The 23,219-nt window shown below is 37.4% G+C and overlaps 2 protein-coding genes across 3 annotated transcripts; both read left to right on the top strand.

Moving 5' to 3' along the window:
• The first annotated feature begins 13,468 nt into the window (after positions 1–13,468).
• LOC130719306 (MATH domain and coiled-coil domain-containing protein At3g58360-like) lies at positions 13,469–14,590 on the top strand. Its single transcript, XM_057569930.1, has 3 exons — positions 13,469–13,593; positions 13,695–13,852; positions 13,971–14,590. Exons 1-3 carry the CDS (start codon positions 13,469–13,471, stop codon positions 14,588–14,590), a joined length of 903 nt encoding a protein of 300 aa, XP_057425913.1.
• A 3,725-nt stretch (positions 14,591–18,315) lies between these two features.
• LOC130716625 (ubiquitin C-terminal hydrolase 12-like) lies at positions 18,316–23,189 on the top strand. 2 transcript variants are annotated; one of them, XM_057566607.1, is made up of 5 exons: positions 18,316–18,381; positions 18,492–18,642; positions 18,786–18,946; positions 22,830–22,901; positions 23,038–23,189. In XM_057566607.1, exons 2-5 carry the CDS (start codon positions 18,521–18,523, stop codon positions 23,148–23,150), a joined length of 468 nt encoding a protein of 155 aa, XP_057422590.1. In that variant the 5' UTR covers positions 18,316–18,381; positions 18,492–18,520; the 3' UTR covers positions 23,151–23,189. The 2 variants fall into 2 exon arrangements, with proteins under 2 accessions (XP_057422590.1, XP_057422589.1); XM_057566606.1 differs by lacking the exons at positions 22,830–22,901; positions 23,038–23,189 and adding an exon at positions 19,075–20,836.
• The last annotated feature ends 30 nt before the right edge of the window (positions 23,190–23,219 follow it).

Here is a 23,219-nt window from a genome sequence, read left to right as displayed (position 1 = left end):
AAACCTTCCTTGAGGACTTTACCCGCCAAAGATCTTCCCCCGATGTGGCTCGCACAAACCCCCTCGTGAACCTCCGTCATGACATCCTCATACTTTTCTGGCGGTAGGCACCTTAAGAGGGGCGAAGTGAATCCTCGCCGGAAAAGGATGCCATCGAGCAACGTGTAATGCCTTGCTTCTCTCCTTTGAGCCTTTGAGTATTTTATCACATCACCTGGCTTACCCGCCAAGATATCAATGATGGGGTTCATCCAAGTCGCCTGGTGATCTACTGAGGCCACTAGTTCTCCCTCTATGCTGGGGTTGGTGAGTGTTTCCTGAATCACGCTTCGGTTATTCCTGGGTTTTCTGGTGCTAGCCAACTTAGCTAGGGCATCAGCCCTTTGATTTTGTGTCCTCGGCACGTACTCGACCACAATCTCCTTTATTTGACTCATAAGCGATCGTACGCGCTCTAGATACTTTATCAAAGCCGGTTCTTGACCTGGAACTCCCCATTAACCTGATTTGCCACTAACAACGAGTCCGTCCTTACCAACAAACTGTCAATTTGCACCTTGATCTCCAGCTTTAGTCCTGGAATTAGAGCTTCATATTCCGCTTGGTTGTTACAGGCCTTGAACTGGAATCTGAGAGATTGCCCCAACACTAGTTCTCCTGGCCCCTGGAGTGTGACTCCGGCTCCACTTCCGTTGTGGTTCGACGAACCATCGACGAACAACGTCCATTGTGTGTTTACTCTTTCTCCTTCCTCGGGTGTCAATTCTACCACAAAATCTGCCAAGGTCTGCGCCCCAACTCTCCCCCTTTTATCATACTGCAATCCATACCCTAACAGCTCCACTGACCATGCGACGAGCCTTCCTGACAAATCTGGTTTCTGCAATACCTGTCTCAAAGGAAGGTCAGTTCTCACCTTTACCTGAAAACTTTGAAAGTAGGGTCGCAAACGTCTGGCGGTGACAAGGACGGCGAGCGCCGCCTTTTCTATCTTTTGATACCTCATTTTGGCCCCTTGAAACGTGTGGCTGACAAAGTAAACTATTTTATGTTCCCCGTCTACCTCCTAAAGGATTACCGAGCTGATCACGTGATCTCCCACGGAGAAGTACAAATGCAGGGGAAGACCTTGGACGGGTTTCGAAAGGACAGGTGGTGCTGACAACATTTCCTTGAGGCGAGTAAAAGCTTCTTCATATTCTGGACTCCACTCGAATGCTGCGTTCTTCTTAAGGCATTTGAAAAACAGAGCTGACTTATCACCCGAATGAGGCAGAAATCGAGACGCTGCACCTCTTTCACATTGCTTGGGCTCTTCATGTCCCGTAACGCCTTGCACTTGTCCGGATTAATCTCAATCCCTCTTAACGTAATCATGAAGCCTAAACATTTACCCCATTGTATTCCGAAAGAACATTTCTCCGGATTGAGCCTCATGTCGTGCTTCCGGATTTTGCCAAAGGCTTCCGATAGGTCCTCGTGGTGAGTCGACCCCAGAACTGACTTAACGATCATGTCATCGACGTACACTTCCATATTCCTTCCTACTTGCCCTTCAAACACCCTGTCCATCAGTCGCTGATACGTCGCCCCCGCGTTTTTCAACCCAAAAGGCATGGTCTGATAACAGTAATTTACCCTTGCAGTCATGAAAGCCGTTTTTTCTTCGTCATATGGATGCATTTTGATTTGATGGTACCCCGAGTATGCATCCATCAAACTTAGAAGTTCATTCCTGGAGGCTCCATCCACCAGTTTATCTATGCTTGGTAGAGGGTAGGAATCCTTCGGACATGCCTTATTTAGGTCTGTGTAATCCACACACATTCGCCATTTCCCGTTTGCTTTTTTGACCATTACCACGTTCGCCAACCAAGTAGGGTACTTAATTTCGCGAATAAAATCCGTTGCGAGTAGCTTGTTCACCTCTTGCTGGGTCGCCTTCTCCTTTTCATCGCCCATGCGTCGCCGAGACTGGGTTACCGGCTTCGCCCCTGGATTCAGTGCTAATCTATGACAGATGAAGTTTGGGTCTATGCCAGGCATATCCTTGTGACTCCTGGCGAAAAGGTCCAGGTTCTCTCCCAACAACTTTGACAACCTCTGCTCCTGGCTTTCACTTAGCCCGGTCCCTATTTTGAGTATCTTCTCGCCAAACTTCAACTCTTTGGTTTCTTCTATCGGGGTGGGTCTATTGACTCGCCCCTCGCCCCTTGGATCCAAGCTGTCCTCCTGAGCCTCTACTTCATTACAACGATGTCTTATTGAGGCGTTTTTCTTACCATACCGATCCACAGTGTTACAGTAACACTCCCTCGCAACCCTTTGGTCCACCACAATCCGTCCTATTCGCCCGCTCGCCAACGGGTACTTCACTGCTAGATGAGCTGTTGATATCACGGCGCACAGTCGGTTCAAAGTGTTCCTTCTAATGATCGCGTTGTATGAACCTTCTGCCTCTAAGACCAAGTATTTTACTGTTAGTTTTTTGGCATCCTCGCCCTCACCGAATGTGGTATCAAGATCTATGACTCCTTTTACCCACACTCGTTCACCTGCGAATCCTACCAAGGTCCCTTCATAAGGGATAAGGTATCCTTCTCCTATTCCGAGCTGCGTAAACGCTCCGCCATAGATGATATCTGCTGAGCTCCCCTAGTCCAGGAGAGTTCGTTGTACGTCGAAGTTGTTAACCCAAAGGGAGATCGCGATCGGGTCATCCAGATGTGGTTTCAAACCGAAAAAATCAGCAAGTGAAAACGTGATGTCTGGATGCTGGAAACCGAAAGGCGCTTCCGCGACCACATTTACCGTTCTGAGGTATTGCTTGCGCGCTGCACTAGTGATTCCTCTTCCGCTAAAGCCGCCAGCGATTGTGCCTACCTCGCCGATCGTAGACGGTTTGTTGCGCTGCGCTTTAATAGTCTTCCCTGTTGTTATCAATTTCGCAACTGCATGCTGTAAAGCTCTGCATTTTCCGGTATCATGACCAGAAACTTGGTGATAAGCACACCACTCCTCCGTCATCCTATCCCTCGCAGAAGAAGACTCTAACTTCCTCACTGAACCTCGGTAGCTTTTCCTGTATAATCCGCTAGGTTTTAGCGCCGCGTCCACTTTGGTAACTGCCTCATCTTGTTGTTCCAAACGGCCAACGACTTCACCGATCAATTTTTGCCAAATTTTGTCAGCCTCCAATTCTGGAAACTGCGTGCTTACGCTTGCTGGCATTTGCTTGTCCTGTTCGTCTCATTCCTGCTGGCTTACGTCTTGTTTTGGCTGATCGCGCACACGCTTTGACTGTCTTCCACGCAATCGATGATACCCTCCCATCGAACCGATTCCGATGGTGGCTCCAATCAACTCAAGAAAATTCCACAAGAGATTTTGCACCTTCCTTGAAATCGTGATCCACGTTGTCCGGGAATTGAAATCTACCGATCCCCACAGACGGCGCCAATGTTCCGGTCAAGAACATAGAATCAAGGCATGGTGCTTAGAGTGTGTGGAGTGTGATCGGAAATCTTAGAGAGATGAACTCCTAACTGTTTTAGAGAGAGAAAATATAACTGAATTTCAATGCTGTTATTGTCAAATGAGCTAAGAGTCCCTTACAATTGGTAACCGTCCCCTATTTATAGATTTGGGGTTGGGCCTTCGTGCCTTTAATCTGTCTAAATGGGCCGGTTGGGCCTTGGGGAGAGCGGCCCAAGGTCCAGGCATGTTCCGCGCCTAAGACTGAGTCCCCTGGGCGAGGGACCCTGGGGTCTCGCCCAGTCCAACTTTCATGCTTGAATTTATAAATTGTTATTTTATTGGGTGAAGACTCAACTTGCATCATTTTTTGACGTGGCTTTGAAAGACAAAAATAAGAATTTGTGTTTGGAATTTGGTTTAAATAATCAAGATGAAGGAACTCTTGCTTCCATAGTTGAACAACTTGGAAGATAAACTGAATTGCCTAGGAAAATGCACGCTAGGAAGGGTATTTGCTGCAACAGCTACGATACGAGTGATGAGGATGACCAAGCTTCTAATTCATGATTTTTATCTTTACATGATGTGGTATCTATTCCTTTACTCTTCTTATACTTTTTTTATACTTAAAAAATTAATATCATTGTCTTTCATCCATATATCGTTCTAATATGGGCAAGACTTTTTGTTAAGTATTTCAAGTGATTTGTTCTATTGGTAGCGAAAAAGAATGAGAAATATCCAACTGCGCAGAGACACATAAATCTTTAGAAGTGTGGATTAAAAGAAGAATGAAATAGACGACGGCTAAAGACCCCAACATTGTTCATAAAGGTTTTATAAGTTTGTGGAAGAAGATTGAAAACTCTGGTGGCTCATAAAGTCACCATAGTGCAAAGCCTGTTATGAAAACCATAAAAGTATGGTAGACAATGAAACAAAATTGGTGGGGTAATAATGCAAAGAAATGTTAAAGCAACAAGTGCATCGATTTGAATTACTCCAAACAAATGTTAAATCTAGAAATTTTACTTAAATCTGATAGAAGAATGTTCAAGTTCATTGGTATATTGTTTCTTTTTATTTATATTATTAGTAATTATAATAGTAAAAGTTGTACATATTAATATGTATTTATTAACATAATAGAAATTTAACTCTAAAATTGAAACACAATGAGTTGAAGAATATTATAGAGAAGTTGATTGAAACTGATAAGTTATCCATGTCCTTAAGTAATGAAGCATATGTGAATTTGTTTAGGGTGTTCTTTGTAAATTGAAGTTTAGTTTTGTCTTTAAACCTCTTTGCATAAAAGAATTGGATATTTTGTCTTAAAGAAGTTTAAAATTTATTATGATATGGGGTTGATACATTAAGAGACTAGATTATATATGTTTTGGGGGCTGCTATCTGTTGCTATATACATTTTTCTCTTCGAACAAAGAAACTTAAATTGTTTAATGTTTTTATTTTATTTAAGGCAATAATTTAGCGGTTAATGCTTTTTTATCTACATTTGGTGATTGTTAGTGGACAATGTTCATTTGCTTTTTCGATCTATTTTGTCGAGAGTCCAACGACCATGTGCATTGCACCACTACATTAGATTGATTGACTGCTCATGGGCTAAATAGAGTGAACTCTATGTCGTTCCAATTTTAAGGAAAATATTTTAAAACACATATTTTGTTTCAAATAGATAAAATAAATAAATAAATTGTTCTATGTTACTATTGCAAAAACTAATAACAGACCAAGACATATAAATATAAATAATATTTTTAAATCCAATCATAATTTTTTTTTTGAAAACGAAATGAATATTATTAAGAAAATGCTTGAGGCAAAATAACTCAAGGCAAGAGTAACGTACAATCTGAAACAGAATGGTTCCTGACAAACCAAGTGCTTAAAAATGCACCAAACCCACCACCAACCCGCATGATGGCTTCTAACATGTTCCCAAGAAGGAGCCTCGTTAAAACCTTACTGAGAAAAACCCATTGGGAAAAAACCCAGCAAGGAAAAAGAGTACCACCAACTTGGGAAAGCCACCATGCATCTATAAAACATGCGAAATAGCCCAAACGGCAACAGGAAATTCGTATACAGTAAAAACAGCAGTATTCCAATCTCTGTAGCATCAAAACAGCGAATAGAAACAGCAACCAGACGAAGCAGCAGCAACAATAAACAGCAAAACAGTAACAGCAACAACAGCAAACGCAGAAAACAGCAAACAGCAACCAGGAAGACAGCATCCAGCAACTCCAAACAGCAAACAACAAACAGCAAAACAGACCCAAGGAAACAGCAACAGCAGCTTCAGCAACAACAAAACAGAAATCTGCAACAGCAACAGCAACAGCAGCAAAACAGCAAACAGCGAAACAGCAAGACAGCAGCCAGCAGCTCCAAACAGCGACAAAAAACAGCGCAAACAGCAGCAAAAATGGCCGGAATTTCCACACTCAGATTGTTTAGGGCCCTGCAAAAAATCAGTACCAAAAGAAATTACCAAAATTGTTATGTCAACCTTGGTGCCCATCATAATGCCAAATTGGCTCCTCACGAGAACATCCCTCCTTTGCTAACTCGTCCGCCTCCATGTTCCCCTCCCTCAAAATATGTGATACCCCACGACAAGCCACCAATGGAAGTAAATAGTCAATCATATTCAACTCATTTGTTAAATTCCAAGGTCTGTTTTTTGTCCCGCACACCCAATCCACTGCAAGACTTGAGTCACTCTCAATTTCTACCGAATATACCATGAACTGTTGGCAAAATAATAAGGCATATAAGATTGCTAAAACCTCTGCCTCATCCGCGCGTTTTACCTCCACCTTTCTAGAGAATTTTCCAGCCACCTTCTTGACATTATTCCTCAGAATCCCCCCAATGCCCGCCCTGCCCGATTGGAAAGAACCATCCACATTTAATTTCAGAATCAATCCTTGAGGTGGTTTCCAAGGTATGACAGGCCGCGTGCTGACCTTAGCATGTACATCAATTTTTGTGAAACCCCTTGCAAACTGATTTGCATCATAAGGACAATCTTGCCACCAAGCTCTCATCCAGGTAAAAATTAAAAATACATGAGACTCCCAAATAGCTTCTGGATCAAAAATTTTATCATGGAAAATCACATTATTCCGTGCCATCCATATCTCCCAGCATAATGCATAAGGAATCAAATCCCATAAAATTCTTGAGGTACTTTTACGCAATGCACCCCATTCATCCAGCAATGTCGAAATTGATGCTGGAGCAGACCAGGAAATGCCCTCCCTGTGTAACACAGCTATCCATAACATCCAAATTCTCGGACAATGCAAAAAAAGATGAGGCACCGACTCTGTTGTAGACAAGAAAAAGATGCAGGACGCACCATTCTCTAAGACCACCCCTCTTTGAGCTAGATTCTCCTTAGAAGCTATTCTGTTCTTCTGTACCTGCCACAAAAATAAAGCAATTTTGGAAGGTAAAATAGGCCTTAAGATTTGAGGTACTGACCAACAATCCTCAGTGAACCATCGAGCTTCTACTACTGCACACATAGATTTAACACTATAAAGGCTCATATTATCATGTTTCCAAATGAGCGAATCAGCATACGCCCTCTCCCCCTGTTTCGGAACCAAAGTCTGAAGAAGTGCCTGCAAATCATGATATTGTTCTCTCTCCCAACCCAGAAAATCTCGAACAAAAGCAATATTCCACACCCACTGAGGACCAGCAACCGAACCCAATGATCCAATCATAAATTGATAAATTTATATGAGTCATAGAACTTGAAACAATGTCATTTACGTAGAATTTGGGTGAAGCTTGCAAGGGGATTGTAAAGGGGCATAAGTTATAAAATTGAAGTGCATTCAATAAATTTATAGTGAAGCTTGCAAGTGGAATGCTAAACTTTTCAAGTTCCATTCTATATTAATAATTATAATAACTGATAACATAGTTAAATCTTAATATATGAAACTTACTTTTTTTATTGTAGTGGTAGGATGGAATAAATAATATAAATGAGATATGTGAAAATGTTGGAATTTTTTTTAAATTATAAGAATAATATATGAAACTTGATTATAAATAATTTAAAAATATTTAAGGAAAAAATGTCAGAGATATAGATATGAGATATGTATCAAACCAATGTATATGTTCAAATTGACATAAATACAAACGTTATATTTTAAAAGAAAAATTGCCTTTAATTTTAATTTTAATTTTAAGTATCCAATATTATAGTTTAAAATTAAAACCAATAAAAAAATTATTTTAATTTTAATTCATATTTTATTGATTTAAAATTCAATTACATTGAAATAAATGATTTAAATATCATTTACTCATACAACTAATGTAATTTATTGTCATTAACAATTAGAAATTTAATTAATTTGAAACTAAAAGAAATCATTTAAATACCATTTAATCTATTTTTATTTTGATTGTGTAATTGAATGAATATTTAAGGTTGATATAACAATACTTGAGTTTAAATACCCATTCGTTTACAAAAAAAAATTATCCCTTTAAAATGTATAATCATCACGAAAAATAAAGAATTAAATTCATGAGGCAAAAAAACTTTCACATTCATAACTCCATATAATATGTGTAATATTTACATATATTTAATATCTAAAACAGGGGTTTCATAACATTTAGTAATCATAGACCAAATAAAAAAATCATAATTTTATGAGTGAAAACTAAAAAAAATAAAAATGATCTCATAAAAAATAAACAATGTCATTTTAAAATTTAAAAAAAAATTCTTAGAATGATGCTTTATTTTGCAAGACAAAGACTTCTTAAGTAACGTAGAGGTGAGTGCATTTAAAACAAAGATTAAATAAAACATCATTGTCCCCGAGGATTAGCTCATGTTGTAAGAGTTAGGGGACATAAGAGTTGGGTAAGATGAAGGGTGAAGTTTTCAGGGTTCGAATCCTGAGGAGAGACTAATTTACTAACATTACTAACAATTTACATTTGTCTATCAAAAAATAAAAACACCACTATTCAAAATAAAAATTATAATGCAATAGTTTTCTTACACTACTACTTATATTGTTGTAGATTTAAAACTTACTAATGAGCAAATAAAAAATTTCGCATTTGCAAAAATAATCACATTATTGCAAAGCAGCAGCAGGTCATTAGTCGGCTTCCCCCAAATGACTCAAATTGATAGGTCCTCAATACCAACTTCTCAAAATAAGCTTATTATGGATGAATTATATGATAGACAAGATCTAACAACATAGTATGTACATCTTCTATCTAACATGACACCGGAATAAAAAAGTGTTTATGAGACGATAATGTCAACAATTAATTAAGATAAATGGCTGTTTTTTTTCTATGGTTATGGAGGAACAGAGAAAACTTTCATTTGAAGAGCATAAACAACAACTATAAGATGAAAGGACGAAGAACTCAATATTCGCAATCATTATTTTGAAGTTGTAGACTGAACACTCAAAAATATTATAATATTTACTAATAAGCTCAGTTTCAACCAACTTTTTGGAGAAGAAGTTGTTATTGTGGAATGACAATAACAACAGGAAGTTTCAACTTCATGAAAATATTGTATCACAATTTTCATAAAATAATAATTCAAAACAAAAAGTCAAAACTAGCTGAAATAAAAGCATCAAAATTGTCATTCACCACATCTGGAAAAGGTCGATCCCAGGCAGGAGGAAGCTCCCTAGAGGTTGGGCGCATATGAGGTATTTGTTGTCATCAAAGATGGATGCGATGCATCAACACGTCACAACGAAGAACCCAACGAAGCGAGAGGCTGGTGACAGAACATGTATTTCAATCCCCTTGAATGGAGTAACATCAGCTAAGGTAAAAACAAATTAAAATCTTGCATATGGATAATACAACCCACTATATAGCCAAGGTAACTCTCAAACAATAAGGGTTGTAAAACAAGACAAGTTAAAAGAATGGGGTGTGTCGTCTCAGTGGAGACAAGACACCTCAGACACACTAAATCCATCACAACGCCACGACCAAACAAAAAAACACATTTATAAAAAAAAAGACCTTAAAAAATTCTTATACAAAATAATATATTAATACAAAAATATCTTTTAGAAAATAACACAAAAATAATAAAAACACACAAATAAATAAAAGTGAAAATCCCCCGTGCATCGCACGGGTCAAAAATACTAGTTTATACCTATTTCAGATGAACGAGAAATCACCCATTGAAATCATACTACTGTCTTACAATTACCATCATTGCCGCCATCACATTCACCGTCATCGCCACAACCACCACCATGGCTACTACCACAACCTTCTTCACCGCCACCACTAAAATCACATTCACCTCCTCCCCACCCACCACCTCCTTCGGCTCCACCGCTACCACCAACATCACCACTAAAACCAACCTCCACCATCACCATTTTTCATCCCACTACTTAGTGGTCTTGGCGGTGATGGTAGTGGCAGTAGTGGTGGCGGTGACAGTCGTGGAAGTAGTGGTGACGTCGGTGGTGGCGTTGGCGATGGTGGTGGTGGTGGTCGCGAATGAAGTGATGTTGGCGGCGGCCGTGGCAGTGGTGACAATGCTGGTGATGATGGTCGTGGAGGCAACAGTGATGGTGATGGTGGCGGTGGATGCGGTAGTGATGGTGATGATGATGGTGGCGGCTCTTCTCACTAGTTGGTGGTCTTGGCGGTGATGGTAGTGGCAGTAGTGGTGGCGGCGATGGTGGCGGCGCCGATGGTGGTGGTGGTGGTCGCGAATAAAGTGATGTTGGCGACGACGGCGGTGGTGACAGTGCTGGTGATGATAAACGTGGCGGCAACAATGATGGTGGTGGTGGCGGTGGATGCTGTAGTGATGATAATGGTGGCGGCAATGAATGTGGTGGTGTTCGGGGCGACAATGAAGTGGTGATAACTCGACTTCATCTTCAGTGAAAATGAAAATGACTTTTATTTGTTTTCTGTTTTAGTTTATTTCTAACTTTTTATTTGAAAATAAGAAAATGAATAAACCAAACAGCCTCTTAGCTTTCTCATTTATGTGTTGAGGTTGTTGGCCATCTAATCAGAAAAGCACTATATATCCCTAACTCAACTACTGTTGAGAGTCAATGAAGTGCTATCCTCGATCAACTTGTCCTGGAATTGTTGCATTCTTATGATCTCTAATGTTTCCTACAATAGCATAGGAGTAACAGGGAGTGTGATCAATTATTTCTTCCTTAAGAATTCATAGGAACTAAATGAAATAGTAGTTTTAGGGTTGTATGTTTAATATGTGAAGAGAAGTTATGATATTATGGACCCGTTTGGTAGATAGGATAAGCAAACAAGATAAGATAGTGTAATCATATCCTGCTATCTGTTGTTTGTTGCACCAACAGGATAGGATAACACAATCATGTCTCTTATCCTATCTTGTTCACTATCATGTGTAAAAGTTATCCTTAGGGGTAGCTCAGATATAATTATCCTAACAAGATATGATAGCAGATTATGATTCTTTTTTAGTACCCTAACCTTAAATTCAAATATTTCAATATTTATATTTTATATAATTTATAATAATATAAATTAATAAACATAAAAATATTAATTTTAGTTATATATTAATTTTATTATTTATCAATTACTAGTTGTTATTGCTAAGTTAATATTTAGTTACTAATTAATTTAATTAAAATTATAATAATTTATTAATGGTGAAAATATTGAATTTACTCATATAAAATAATTAAATTACCCTTTTCACTTGCTACCACTTACTTAACATTATTTTTTATTTATGTGATAGTAAAAACAAATAAAATTATCACTAACAATGAAATAGACTCCTCACAAATATAAATTTATTAGTAGTATTTTTTTTGAAAGTAATTTATCAGTCGTAAATAAAGCCTATTTAATTTTATCATTTACTATTATTTAAAATTATTTCTCTCCTTATATAATAATTTATAATTTAAACATAAAGTACTTTTGAAAAAAATTAATTTAACAAATTTTATTTTATCACTTGTCACTACTATAGTTTTTATTTTTAATTAAAATAGGCTCCTTTAAAAATTAATAAAATTATAGTTAATTTTAAAATATAGGCTCATTTATGAAAATTTAAATAAAAAATTATTAGAATAATCACTTTTAAAAAAAAAATTAATTTAGAAAATTAGTTTTTAAAAAATATAGGATGTATTTTTTATTTAAAAAAATTTGATATATTTTTCATTGTTTATATCATATTCAATCATTATCGAACTCTTTATCATATCTTGCTATTACATATTCTGACAACCAAACGAATATGATATGTCTAAAACTGAAACCACAATCCTGAAAAAGATATCAATTTTTGATATTTGAATATTTCCCTTGCCAGAAATAATATTCCTAAAATGATCACATGCACCGATTCACGTGAGAGAAAGAAATAATAAAGGCCTTTGAACAGAATTTCAAAGAAAATAATAATAAAGAAATCGTCATCATTATAGACGTTGTGTATATCAGTGAACGAAAGTAAATTGTACTCGCTTTAGGTTTCAGATTTACCTCTCACCTCCCAAAGGTCGAGGGTTCAAATACTCTGTGGTCATTATAAAATCTTAGTTGATGAGTAACCCTTCTTGGGGAGATTCCCCGACGCTCCTTCTAGGAGTGAGTCTCTCCTGACTTCCCCAGCATGCCACTGGCTCCCTGTCTGATAGTTTGGAGGTGTTTTCTCTCCATTCTACCATTTTTTATTAATAAAAAAAAAAGTAAATTGGGCCTCTTGGTTTGATTGAACACTTACGATGGTTAAAACCTAAAAGGTTAATGATGACGAGAACCCAAAGGAATAATATTGTGGAGTGCTGGTTTTAAACTCAATGAACTAATTAACTAACTCGATCTCTATGAATCACATGTTTAGTTTATTATTATTCGTAAAATGGAATAATAAAAGACAAGACCGATATTAATGGGGATGCTGTTTACGTGGTTTTTTGGTAAACAAATATCCTCTTAGTTCGACTAAAGGAAGTTTAGATTCGGGGTCCTTTTGAGAAAACGCTTTGCCAAAGTGTTGTGTGTGTGAATGCTTTTTCGACAACACCAAGTTGGTTTAAACAGAACTGAATTTCATTACACACGGGTCAATTACAAAGAAATCACATACATCAAAATAACATAAAAACTATAAAAAGATGAAGATCTCGACAGGGAAATGCGTAGAAGAACTGGGGAATTAACAAACTTAGATGCAAGAAAACTAAAGCGTTGGTTCTGCAACATACTCCTCCATCATCACGTTTTGCTCTCTGAGTCTCATTGATGCGGACGTTTAGAGCTTTTTGGTGAACTTTCGGAGTTTTGAGTTGGGAATTTCTCTTTCTGCTGCTGCTTCTTCTATTTATAGTGCTGTCCTTGCCCACGTTCTTGGCGGTTTTTCTTGGGTGCATGATGGCTTCGTGGGTTTTGAATTTTGGCGCCATGCCCCACGTTTAGCCGCTGGTCTTCGAGCACGTGACTCTATTGCCACGTGGGTGGTTCTGAGTCGTGGGCAACCGTTGCTATTCGTGGCATCGTGGGTATATGCACGTGCTTGTAGTTACTTGTTACTCGGTAACTGCCTTTTCCATTAAGATGATCGAGATTTCTTCATCTGCTGAGTTTGTCGAGATATAACTCTTACTAACTTGACTTTGAGGGGCACCGTATGCTGAGTTGTCGGTTTCGCCATAGCCCTTGCTGTCGAGAACCCACCTTTGCACCATGATGTCGAGAGTCGTAGTCCTCGTAGTTTTTAGCTTAACAGATGCTCAACAGTTTTACCCACGCAAGATGATTGGGCTTTGTAATGGCCAAAGAAAATGGGATAGTGAAAAGACATGTAATTAAGGAACCAACATAAACTCTTATAAAATGAGTCAGCTGCTTAGTCTAGAGAAGCAGCATTTTTTTAACAGTGAAAATGAAGAAGAATAAACACGTAGGTGGTAAAACGTTTGAGAAATTTAGGTGGACGATTAAGAAGTTCTCTGAATTGGACTCCGAGGAACTGTACTCTGAAAATTTCGTCCTCAATGGTCACGCATGGTGCTTGAATGAATTCACTTTTTATTGCATTCTTAGACATAGATTTTTGTTTGATTGGTTTAATTTTTTCTCGTGTGTTTTGAACTTTAATTTGCTTTCAGGCGGATTCTTATCTACCCAAAGGGAGATGGTGTGGACTACTTGTCAATTTATTTAGAAGCTTGGGGTCTTGATAATTTTCCAGAATGCTGGAGCAGATTTGCAAATTTTGAGTTGGCTCTAATTAATCAGGTCAATGGCAAATTGACAAAAGTAAAAGGTATATATATATATATATCTTTCATATTCCTCCATTTCTTTTCTTTTTTCATTTCAATTACTAATCACATTGTTTAAATTCTAATAAAATAAGGCTTTTCAAAATGTGCATTTGCTAGGAATCAAACAGAGTGAGTGTACATTCAATGCAACTGAGAATATCAGGGGTTACCCAGAGTTCATACCCTTAGATAAACTTTGTGGCCCTAGCAGTGGGTTTATTGTTAATGATACTTGTGTAATTGAAGCTAGGATTTTCCTTAGCAAGTCAGAAGTTGAACAAACTTGGGAGTTTATGGATTTCAAGGGTTTAGGTGAAATAGAAAAAGCTTTTGTTCCATTGCTAGAGGAAGTGTGTTCATGGCATCCGTCACTAGTTGATTGCCAACGGAAGAGGCGTCGCAAGTATTCTGAATTGGCATTCACAACTCTGGGTGAGGTTCTACATTTTTTGAAGACTAAGAAAGTGAAAGATATGGATGATGATGAATGTAAGCATCTTCAGAATTTATGGGAGGAGCTTGAAACATTTGGGTTTGATTTGTCCTGGCTGGTAGCTCATTATCAATATGCTTTAGACATGAAAGGTTATAGAAAGAAAGTTGAGCATGTGAAAAGGATGGAGGAGAAAGTAGATGCTTTAGAACTGGAACTTGAAGTAGCAAGAAGAGAGTTGGTGAGCCTAAAAGAAGTAGTTGAAGAGAAACATTTGGATGCAAAACTAGGATATGGAGGGTGATAAACTTGTATCACTCATTGGATACTTCATTGTTGGTTTTTTAGTTTGTGGATAACTAAATGTGCTTGTATCTACTGAATGATTTATCTCAAATTTTATATATTACAATATATCACACTTTTTTAATTTTAATTTTTAAACACCTTTAATAATATTTTTCATCTCTTCAAAACTTCATTTTTCTCACTTCTCTCTTTCTGCCACAACAAAGTATGCATCACATTTTTTTAATTTTTCTCTCTTCTCCACTAATTTTTCTCTCTTCTCCACTAATTTTTCTCTCTTCTCCACTAATTTTTCTTATTTCATTTGGGGTAATATTTTATGTAGAAGCTGATAATAACTTACAGGCTTGAAATTGGTATCAGCCTTAATACCAACATACATTATTAGAGTATGGTTTATGGTGTTCTTCATCATTTCCTTAATAACTGTCATTTTAATTTTTGGGTGTTCGTCGTTGGTGTTCTTGGGCTGCTGATGCTGTAACCGGGTCTCTTGGGTATAGTTGACAGTGATCTCTTTGCTGTTTTCTATTTGTTTGATGTACTGTATTTAATTGGGTCTCAATGTCAAGTTGAGCCCTATTTTTGTTGGGTTGTGTGACATTTGCCACACCTAGGTCCCCGATAGATGCTCTTCTCATAGGTTTTAGGTGTTTATTCACCGGGTAGAAGTCTTAGGACTTTCGTTGTTGCATTGTGGACTATTCACACGTTGTGTGTTATCTGTACTATCAACTTTATATTATATATATATATATTCTGCTTTCAAAAAAAAAACTGTCATTTTAATTTTAAAGTTGTGTCACATGTATTAAGGAATAATACTTAATGTTCTTGTTGTATTAAATTCATCTAAAGAATTTCCTTCCGCCCGTTTTTCAACTTTCATTTTAAATACGGGGTTGTCTAAATGACCTATGATAAAGTTTGGGTTAAATAACCCATCATCCAATCACATTGGAGATAAATGAGTTGAAATTTTTATATTTTATTTATTAATTTATTTCCAACTCATTTATCTCAAATGTGATTGGATGATGGGTTATTTAATCCAAACTTTATCATGATCATTTAACAACCCCTTTAGATACAATTTGCAATTCAATATATTTTCTTGAGCTTTTCTATCCGTTTTCGTGTTAATTCCTAGTTTTTTTCTTAAACTCAACATCACTTTGGTGTTGATTTTTACGAACTATCAAATCTTGGTTCACAAGATAGGTGATAACTTGGTGTTTTCTCGCACATTCTACTTTTACAAATGTCTTTGAAACTAAACTTAGCACACTCAACACATTTTTCATTACTTGTAAGTTGTAAACAACCGAACCTAAGTACTCACATTACAGGATCTGCACCAGGTCTCAGATTGCTTGTCGGATCCATCTGTTTGCAGGTATATATAGTTTTCACGCATAAACAATCACTCATGAATTATACAAGCCCAAAACTATGCAAGCATCCACTTACACACAATCAATCTTCAAACCCTATGGGCAGGTAACGAAACTCTGTTTTGGATGGACCCTTGGTTACATGACTGGAAGCTCAATGAAAAATTTCCAAGATTGTTCTCCTTATCTGTCCAGCAGCAACATTGCATCAGTCAGGTGGGCTTTTGGGAGCATGGAACCTGGGTTTGGGACTTAAAATGGCGGAGGAATTTAAGAGACTTTGAGCTGGAATTATGTGATCAATTGCTGTCCATTTTGCAGTCCTTTATACTGAGGCCAGATGTTAGTGATAGATGGGTTTGGATCGAATCTCCGGATGGCCTTTTCTCAGTCAAATCTGCTTATATTTGCCTGCAGGGACCAGAACTGAACTGCACTGATGCTGCTTTCAAGGAATTATGGGGCATTCCAGCACCTTCAAACATTCTTGCCTTTGCTTGGAGAACCCTACTTAATAGAATACAAACCAGGGATAATCTAAAGAGAAGACATGTGATTCATTCCTCTCAAGAGAGTCTTTGCCCTCTTTGTAACCAGCATGAGGAATCTTCTTCTCATCTTTTATTTTCGTGTTCGGTGACTTGGAGAATTTGGATGGCCTGCTACAGCTGGTTAGGCTTCTCTACGGTGACCCCAATAGAAGGCAATGCACACTTTCACCAGCACACTTTCTACTGCTGGACAAAATCCCAGAAACATGGAGCTTGGTTGGTTTGGTTGGCCACTATTTGGAGTATTTGGGGTCTTAGGAATGCCAATATATTCAGAGGGACTTCAATTAATCTGGAAAATTTACTAGATGTGATTCAGTTTAAGTCTTGGAGCTGGATGAAGGGTCTTAAGGGATTTGCATGTTCCCTCTATGAGTGGCAGTGTCAACCTATGCACTTTATTAATTTGCTTTGAATTGTTGGTAGCTGGGCTTAATCTGAATTAGCTTTGGAGCTTCCTATTTGTTTTGGATGCATAGCCTCTCCTTGTCTCCTTGTCTCTTTCTTGTTTTGCCATCGGGTTCTGTTACCTTTGCTGCTGTCCTTGTTGCTACTGCCAGCGTGAGGAAATAGGATCATTTTAGTGTGCTGGTTTTTTGCTACTGTGCTATGTTTTCAATGATCACTGTATATTCCACTTTTATTTCTTTGTACATGGGTTGAAATACCCCTAGTATTTCATCTTAATACAATTTTGCTTATCCAAAAAAAAAATCTTCAAACCCTATGGTGAAAAGAAATTTAGCAGAAAAAGATTTCTAGGAATGAAAAACTTTCTCTCTAATATGAAAATTGGCAATTGAAGTGTATTAATGTAATATTTACCAACAATTGAGAGACTTTGAGACTTCAGAGAGTTTGAGGATTGATAGAGCTTGAGAGGGAAGTATTCAATCACTTTAGAGTTGAGATATGAGAGTTGAAAGATGGGAATTGAGAGAGTTGAAGAGGGAGGTCGAGCAAGCAAAAGATGAGAATTGGGAGTGTTGAAGCTTTACATTTCTGGCGGTCCATTTATAGGGCTAGAAAGTGTTAAGCATTCGCAAAAATATTCGCGAATTTCTTTACAAGCCATTCGCATGCATGCTCGGGAATGCCTGTGCATGCTTCTTCCTCTGTTCCAAGTCTGCCATCATCTGAAAAGCACACTCTTTCATGTAAAGGATTCGCAAAAAGTTGTTGCTAATGACATGCATGTACCCGGTCAATCAGACATATGCATTGGGAACGACCATATAGGGCATTCGTAGCTTTGACCGCGAATCCTTCCTCTTGTGCATTGAAAAAGTGCTCAGATTCCCCTTTTGCCCTTTTCCCATTCGCGAACATGTTGTGAATCCCTTAAAGTCCAACCACGTCATCGTCCACCTGTCGAAAACTACCCCAGACAGTTATAATTTTTTTTGTAACCCTTTTTTCAAATTAATTTTAATTTTGCATTATTAAAAAAAAAGCCAAAAAATTAAATCTTTCTTTTTGAATAAAAAAATTTCCACTTTTTTATATTCTTCATATATTGCACAAGTAATCTACCGAAAATGAGACTGCTGTTTACAAAATAAATGAAATAAATAAAAGAAAAGATTCTTTGGGGCAAATATAAAGTAGTCCCGTGAACAGAAGTTAAAACTTATGGGGAATCAAAAGTAACCTTTAGTCCAAGTAGCCTCTTAACCTTTCTTAGAGGTAGCTCTTCCCCCTTACTCACACAACAAATCTTTCTCTTTTCCTCATTAACGTTGTGTTGGGTTGTTACAAACATCATATATTGCTATCGAACTTGAAGTTATCATTATGTGTGTTTGAGGCACTAGGTGTGATATCAATATTCGTTTAATTTGGTATTCTTTGCTTGATGATTTTTTTTTTCATCCTAATTTATATCTCTTTTTTGGCTAATCATCGTTTGATTATTATTATTTTAAATGAAAGTGGTTTTTCCCTTTTTCAGTGTTAGTGCTGAATTAGCAAATTGTTGAAATGGATAATCAACTCACAAGTGATAAAACGTATGAGAAATTCACATGGACGATCAAGAATTTCTCTAAATTGAAAACAAAGAAGCTGTACTCTGAGAATTTCGTCATCGGTGGCCATCCATGGTGTGTTAATTTGAATGCATTCTTGGTTAATGCATATATATATATATATATATATATATATATATATATCATGTGTATTATATTCTTAGACATGATTTTTCATTTCTGCTAATTTTTCATATATTTTTGGATTTTGCTTATAGGCGGATTCTTATCTTTCCAAAGGGCAACAATACTAGCTACTTGTCAATTTATTTGGATGCTGGAGGGGATCTATCTAATTTGCCAAATGACTGGAGCAGAGTTGAAAAGTTCAAGCTGAGCCTTATTAATCAAGTTAATGGCAAAATGACAATAACTAAAGGTATTGCATTATTGTATATACTAAGTATACTACTCCCACTTTCTAATCATATAGCTAATAGCTCTATTTGTCTGAAATCAATTATTAATCGAAAACTATTGTCTCGTTCTATGAATTTTGTCTGCTAGAATATGAACACCAGTTCAATGCAAGAGAGTCTGATTGGGGTAGCACGATGTTCATAACTTTAGTTGAACTTTATGACCCTAGTAATGGCTTTATCGTGAATGATACTTGCATTTTTGAAGCTGAGATAGCTGTCACAAAGCCGAAACATGTGAATCAGCTCGCAGATCAAGTAGTTAATACCCCTAAGGTTGGATTAAATTCCTAAATATACTTGTTATGCTTGTTATGCTTGGAGAGGCAGTAGCAAAATAAATACTTGTTAATGCCTAAAGAGGCCGTGGTAAAATAATACTTGTTTTGCCTGGAGAGGTTGTGGCAAAAAGAATACTCAACAATATCTGAAGAGGCATGAATAATAATACTTGTATGGAGAAGTCCTTGACACTTACATAGTGAAATCTTGGTATAGCCAATGACTGCATGTAGGCCTATCATTCTGGGGGTGAACCAGGATAAACTGGTGGTGTCTCTTGATTCTTTCTCTATACTCTTTTATCCGTTGCACCAAACGATCCCAACGAAGACAACAAAATTTTCAATCGTTTGGAAAACCAAGATTTTGGATGGCACAATTCAAACCCCCCTTTCTTTTGCTACTTCTGATTATCTCATGTTAGAGCCTGAACAGGATGGGGCAAAAGATTACTCAACAGCCTGGAGAGGTTGATGTGAATAATACTAGAAGCTGGGAAAAAGAATACTGAATAGCTTGGAACGATTGGATCAAAGAACACTTATGGGAATTCATTCTAATACTTGAAAAAGAGAAGTCCTTTGAACACTTATTCTAATGAAAAACTTGGTTGTGGCCAAGGATGAGAGATAGCCCGCACTGGGTGAAACAAGACAAATTTTAATGTGCTCATATCCTTTTTACCTTCTTGCAATTTAATCATCATAACCATCCGCTACAATCACTCATGAAGATTTGCAAGAAGAATTTTAAGTTGTCAACCATTAAGGATTAACACCAAAACAGTTCAACCCCTGATCTTGTGGTGGTAATGTTAGTAATTGAAACTGAAGCAAGAAAATTGTTAGTCATGACCCTATTATCGATCATAAATAGTTTTTTTTTTTAGAAAACTAAATATAATATATAGATAAAAGAGAAATGCTAAAGGAAGCAAGTACAGGAACAAGAAAGGGACTTATGACAGATCCCCCAATAACAACTAAACAACAGAAATTAGAAACTAGAAACTAAAGGAACAACACCAGTACAAAAAGAAAGAAACAGAACAGCTCCAAGAGGAAGCAAAGGCAAGAAGCAGGGGCCACTAAGCTGCACAAACACGTCTGCCACCAGCCAGAAGAAAATGCCAGAAGAAGGAGTAACACATGAACAGCAGCCAGCTATGACAAAACTCCTAGTTCGATTCCAGAATACGAGATCTGAGTTCCAGAAACGGAGTGGTAAGATCACAGCCCTGTTTTGCTAAGGTGTCAGCAACTGTATTGGCTTCATGGAAAATATAAAAGACACCAATACAATCCACTTCCATCATGAGACGATCAATCAAGTTATAGAAAGGTATATAACCCTGTTTTTCTTTTGTTTCGTGTTACAGAGAGATCGATGGGTAGTGCATGTAGACTGGTGAAATTTTCACCCTTTCTGAGGTTTAGGGAAGAAGACATTCATTTTATGCTCTGGGATTTCTCTGTTTCTTGCTAAGATGGTTTTTAGAGGTTCTACGTTCAGGGGATTTGGGTTTAACACCCCACCCATGAGGCTTTCCACCCCACTTTTATTAAAAACGGGATTTAAATTTTCGTTTTTAAAACGGAATTTAATATTTCGTTTTTTTAGTATACAATAAATGGTTGAAAATGTGCCACATATGCTAAAATACAAAACGGTTTTTTAAATTCCGTTTTATTTGTATTAAAAACGGAAATTTAAATCCCGTTTTCAATAAAGTGGGGTGGGGAGCCTCATGGTGGGGTGTTAAACCCAAATCCCTACATTCAGATTTCCCTTAGCGGAATTGTGTGATGTCTACGGATTGCTTTTGAATTAGATGGACAAGGTGTGCTTAGCGATAAAATTTAGTGTTAAGTTTTTTTGACAGGAAATTTAGTGTTAAGTTAATTTAGTTTAGGAAAACAAATTCTAGAACTTAACTTATGATTTGTGATGTGTAGAACAAAATATAAAATATGAATAGATGTGCAATTTAATTAAATGTTTGTTTATTAGATTAAAATCTACTATACTTTTATACCAAAATATAAGGGTTAAATGAGGTTTTGTTCCCTGTATAATACGATAAGTTTGAAAATGGTCCATCACCGGTGCAAAGTTTGAACTCAGTCTTTACTATTTGAGAAACTACCTGATTTTAATCTTTATCGGAGGTGGTGGTCCGGCGACCTTGCCACATTGCTTTACCGTCTTGCGTGTAATTGCCACGTGTTTAATGAAACTGGCGTGAATTTTTTTTATCTCATTTTTCTATAAAAATGATTATTTAACATCAAATTAACTCATTAACTCCTAATCTAAGTGAGTTAGATTGGAAGTGAATGAGTTAATTGAGGTGAAAAAATTATTTTAAAAAATAAAATAAAATTTCACGTCCGCTTTATTAAACATGTGGCAATTACATGTTTGACCATTGAAGCATGTGGTAAGGTCATCGAGCCAAATCTCCAGCATGGAGTAAGGCCCCGTTTGGAAGATCTTATTTGAGTTTATCTGATAGCATAAGCGCTTATTCCAGTGTTTGAGAGAGCTTATGCAAACAGCTTATGCCCTACCATAAGCTCACTACTAGAAAAAAGACTTTTCACATCAAGGTTTTCACATCGGTTAATCAATTACCTGATGTAAAAGATGACGCGGTGGCAATATTGAAATTATAGTGAACTTTTATGATAGTTTTCACATCGGTTGGGAATATGTCTGATGTGAAAAGTAGTTAGGAAATACTTTTTACAACGGTTTTTACAAAGGGTCTCATTTCTCTGTTTTTGACATCGGTGTTAATTGAACCGTTGGGAAATGCCCCTCCATTCTTTAACATTTCCACAAACCCTGGCCTGAACCCAAACGCACACAAACTCACTATCAGCTCTCTCCATCGCCTCTCGACGCCGCCATCACCTCTCGCGATCAGCGCTGGTGCGTTCGCCATCAGCTCTGGTCCGTTCGCCACCACCTCTCGACGCTCGCTGGTGTTTATGGAAGCTGTTGACGCCGCTTCTGCTCTGTGACTCACCGCCGCTCCTGCTTCGACACTATCAAGGTCTGTGACTCACCGCCGCAACTTGGAAGAACAAACACACAGGCTTCGCTTCCGCCGCTGCCACCACCGTGTACGATCGACAAACCTCTCCTCCTTCATTCTCCTCCGGTCAGTTTCCTTCTTCTCTGGTTCTCTCAATCAATTTCTTCCACAAAACAATTCTTCCACACTTGTCGCTTTCACCCACTATCCCCAATTGACCTCAATAATCAAAATCTCTGGCTTGATTCCACCCTCCCTGAGCCAATTGAATAGTCTTCAGTACCTGTGAGTAGTTACTGTATTTTATTGTCTCTTTGAATCCCTTTGATAAGAAAGTGGTGGAAATTATTTAGGGCCACAGTTAAGCCACTATCTGTTGTTTATGGGTTTGTTGACTTAGTTTGCTAAGGCGTAAATTTTATTTTATATTTTGAGATGGTGCTACTTCTTTTTTGCTTCAATTGTTGTTGTGTAAAATATGTAATGGAATGCACTGTTTTCTTTGCACACATTGAATGCAGGAGGCTCAATAACAATAGCTTGTCTGGACCATTTCCTGTCTCACTGGCCAAAATACCACAACTTGCTTTCTTGTGAGTATGGTTATATCAGTTTCCCTTTTCACACGTTTCATGAGTCTTGAAAATGGCAACAACCTGCCACTTGTTGATTTCTTACGTTTGTCAACATTTTAGCCCAAATTCTGATATGTTGAGTCTATGCATTCAGGGACTTGTCTTTTAACAATCTCCGTGGACCATTGCCCAAGTTTCCAGCCAGGTCATTCAAGTATGCTGGCTCTTTTCAACTCTCTCTATCTCTCTATATGTGTGTGGACATGAAAGTGTTCTGCTCTTTTGAAGTATACTGTAAGTTTTAACTGTGCCTTTGTTTACTGTTAATCATGTAGT

Source organism: Lotus japonicus, chromosome 5, assembly GCF_012489685.1.
Source record: "Lotus japonicus ecotype B-129 chromosome 5, LjGifu_v1.2".
Classification (NCBI taxonomy): domain Eukaryota; kingdom Viridiplantae; phylum Streptophyta; class Magnoliopsida; order Fabales; family Fabaceae; genus Lotus; species Lotus japonicus.
Note: the sequence above shows the minus strand (reverse complement) of the source record. Positions and strands in the feature narration are given on the sequence as shown.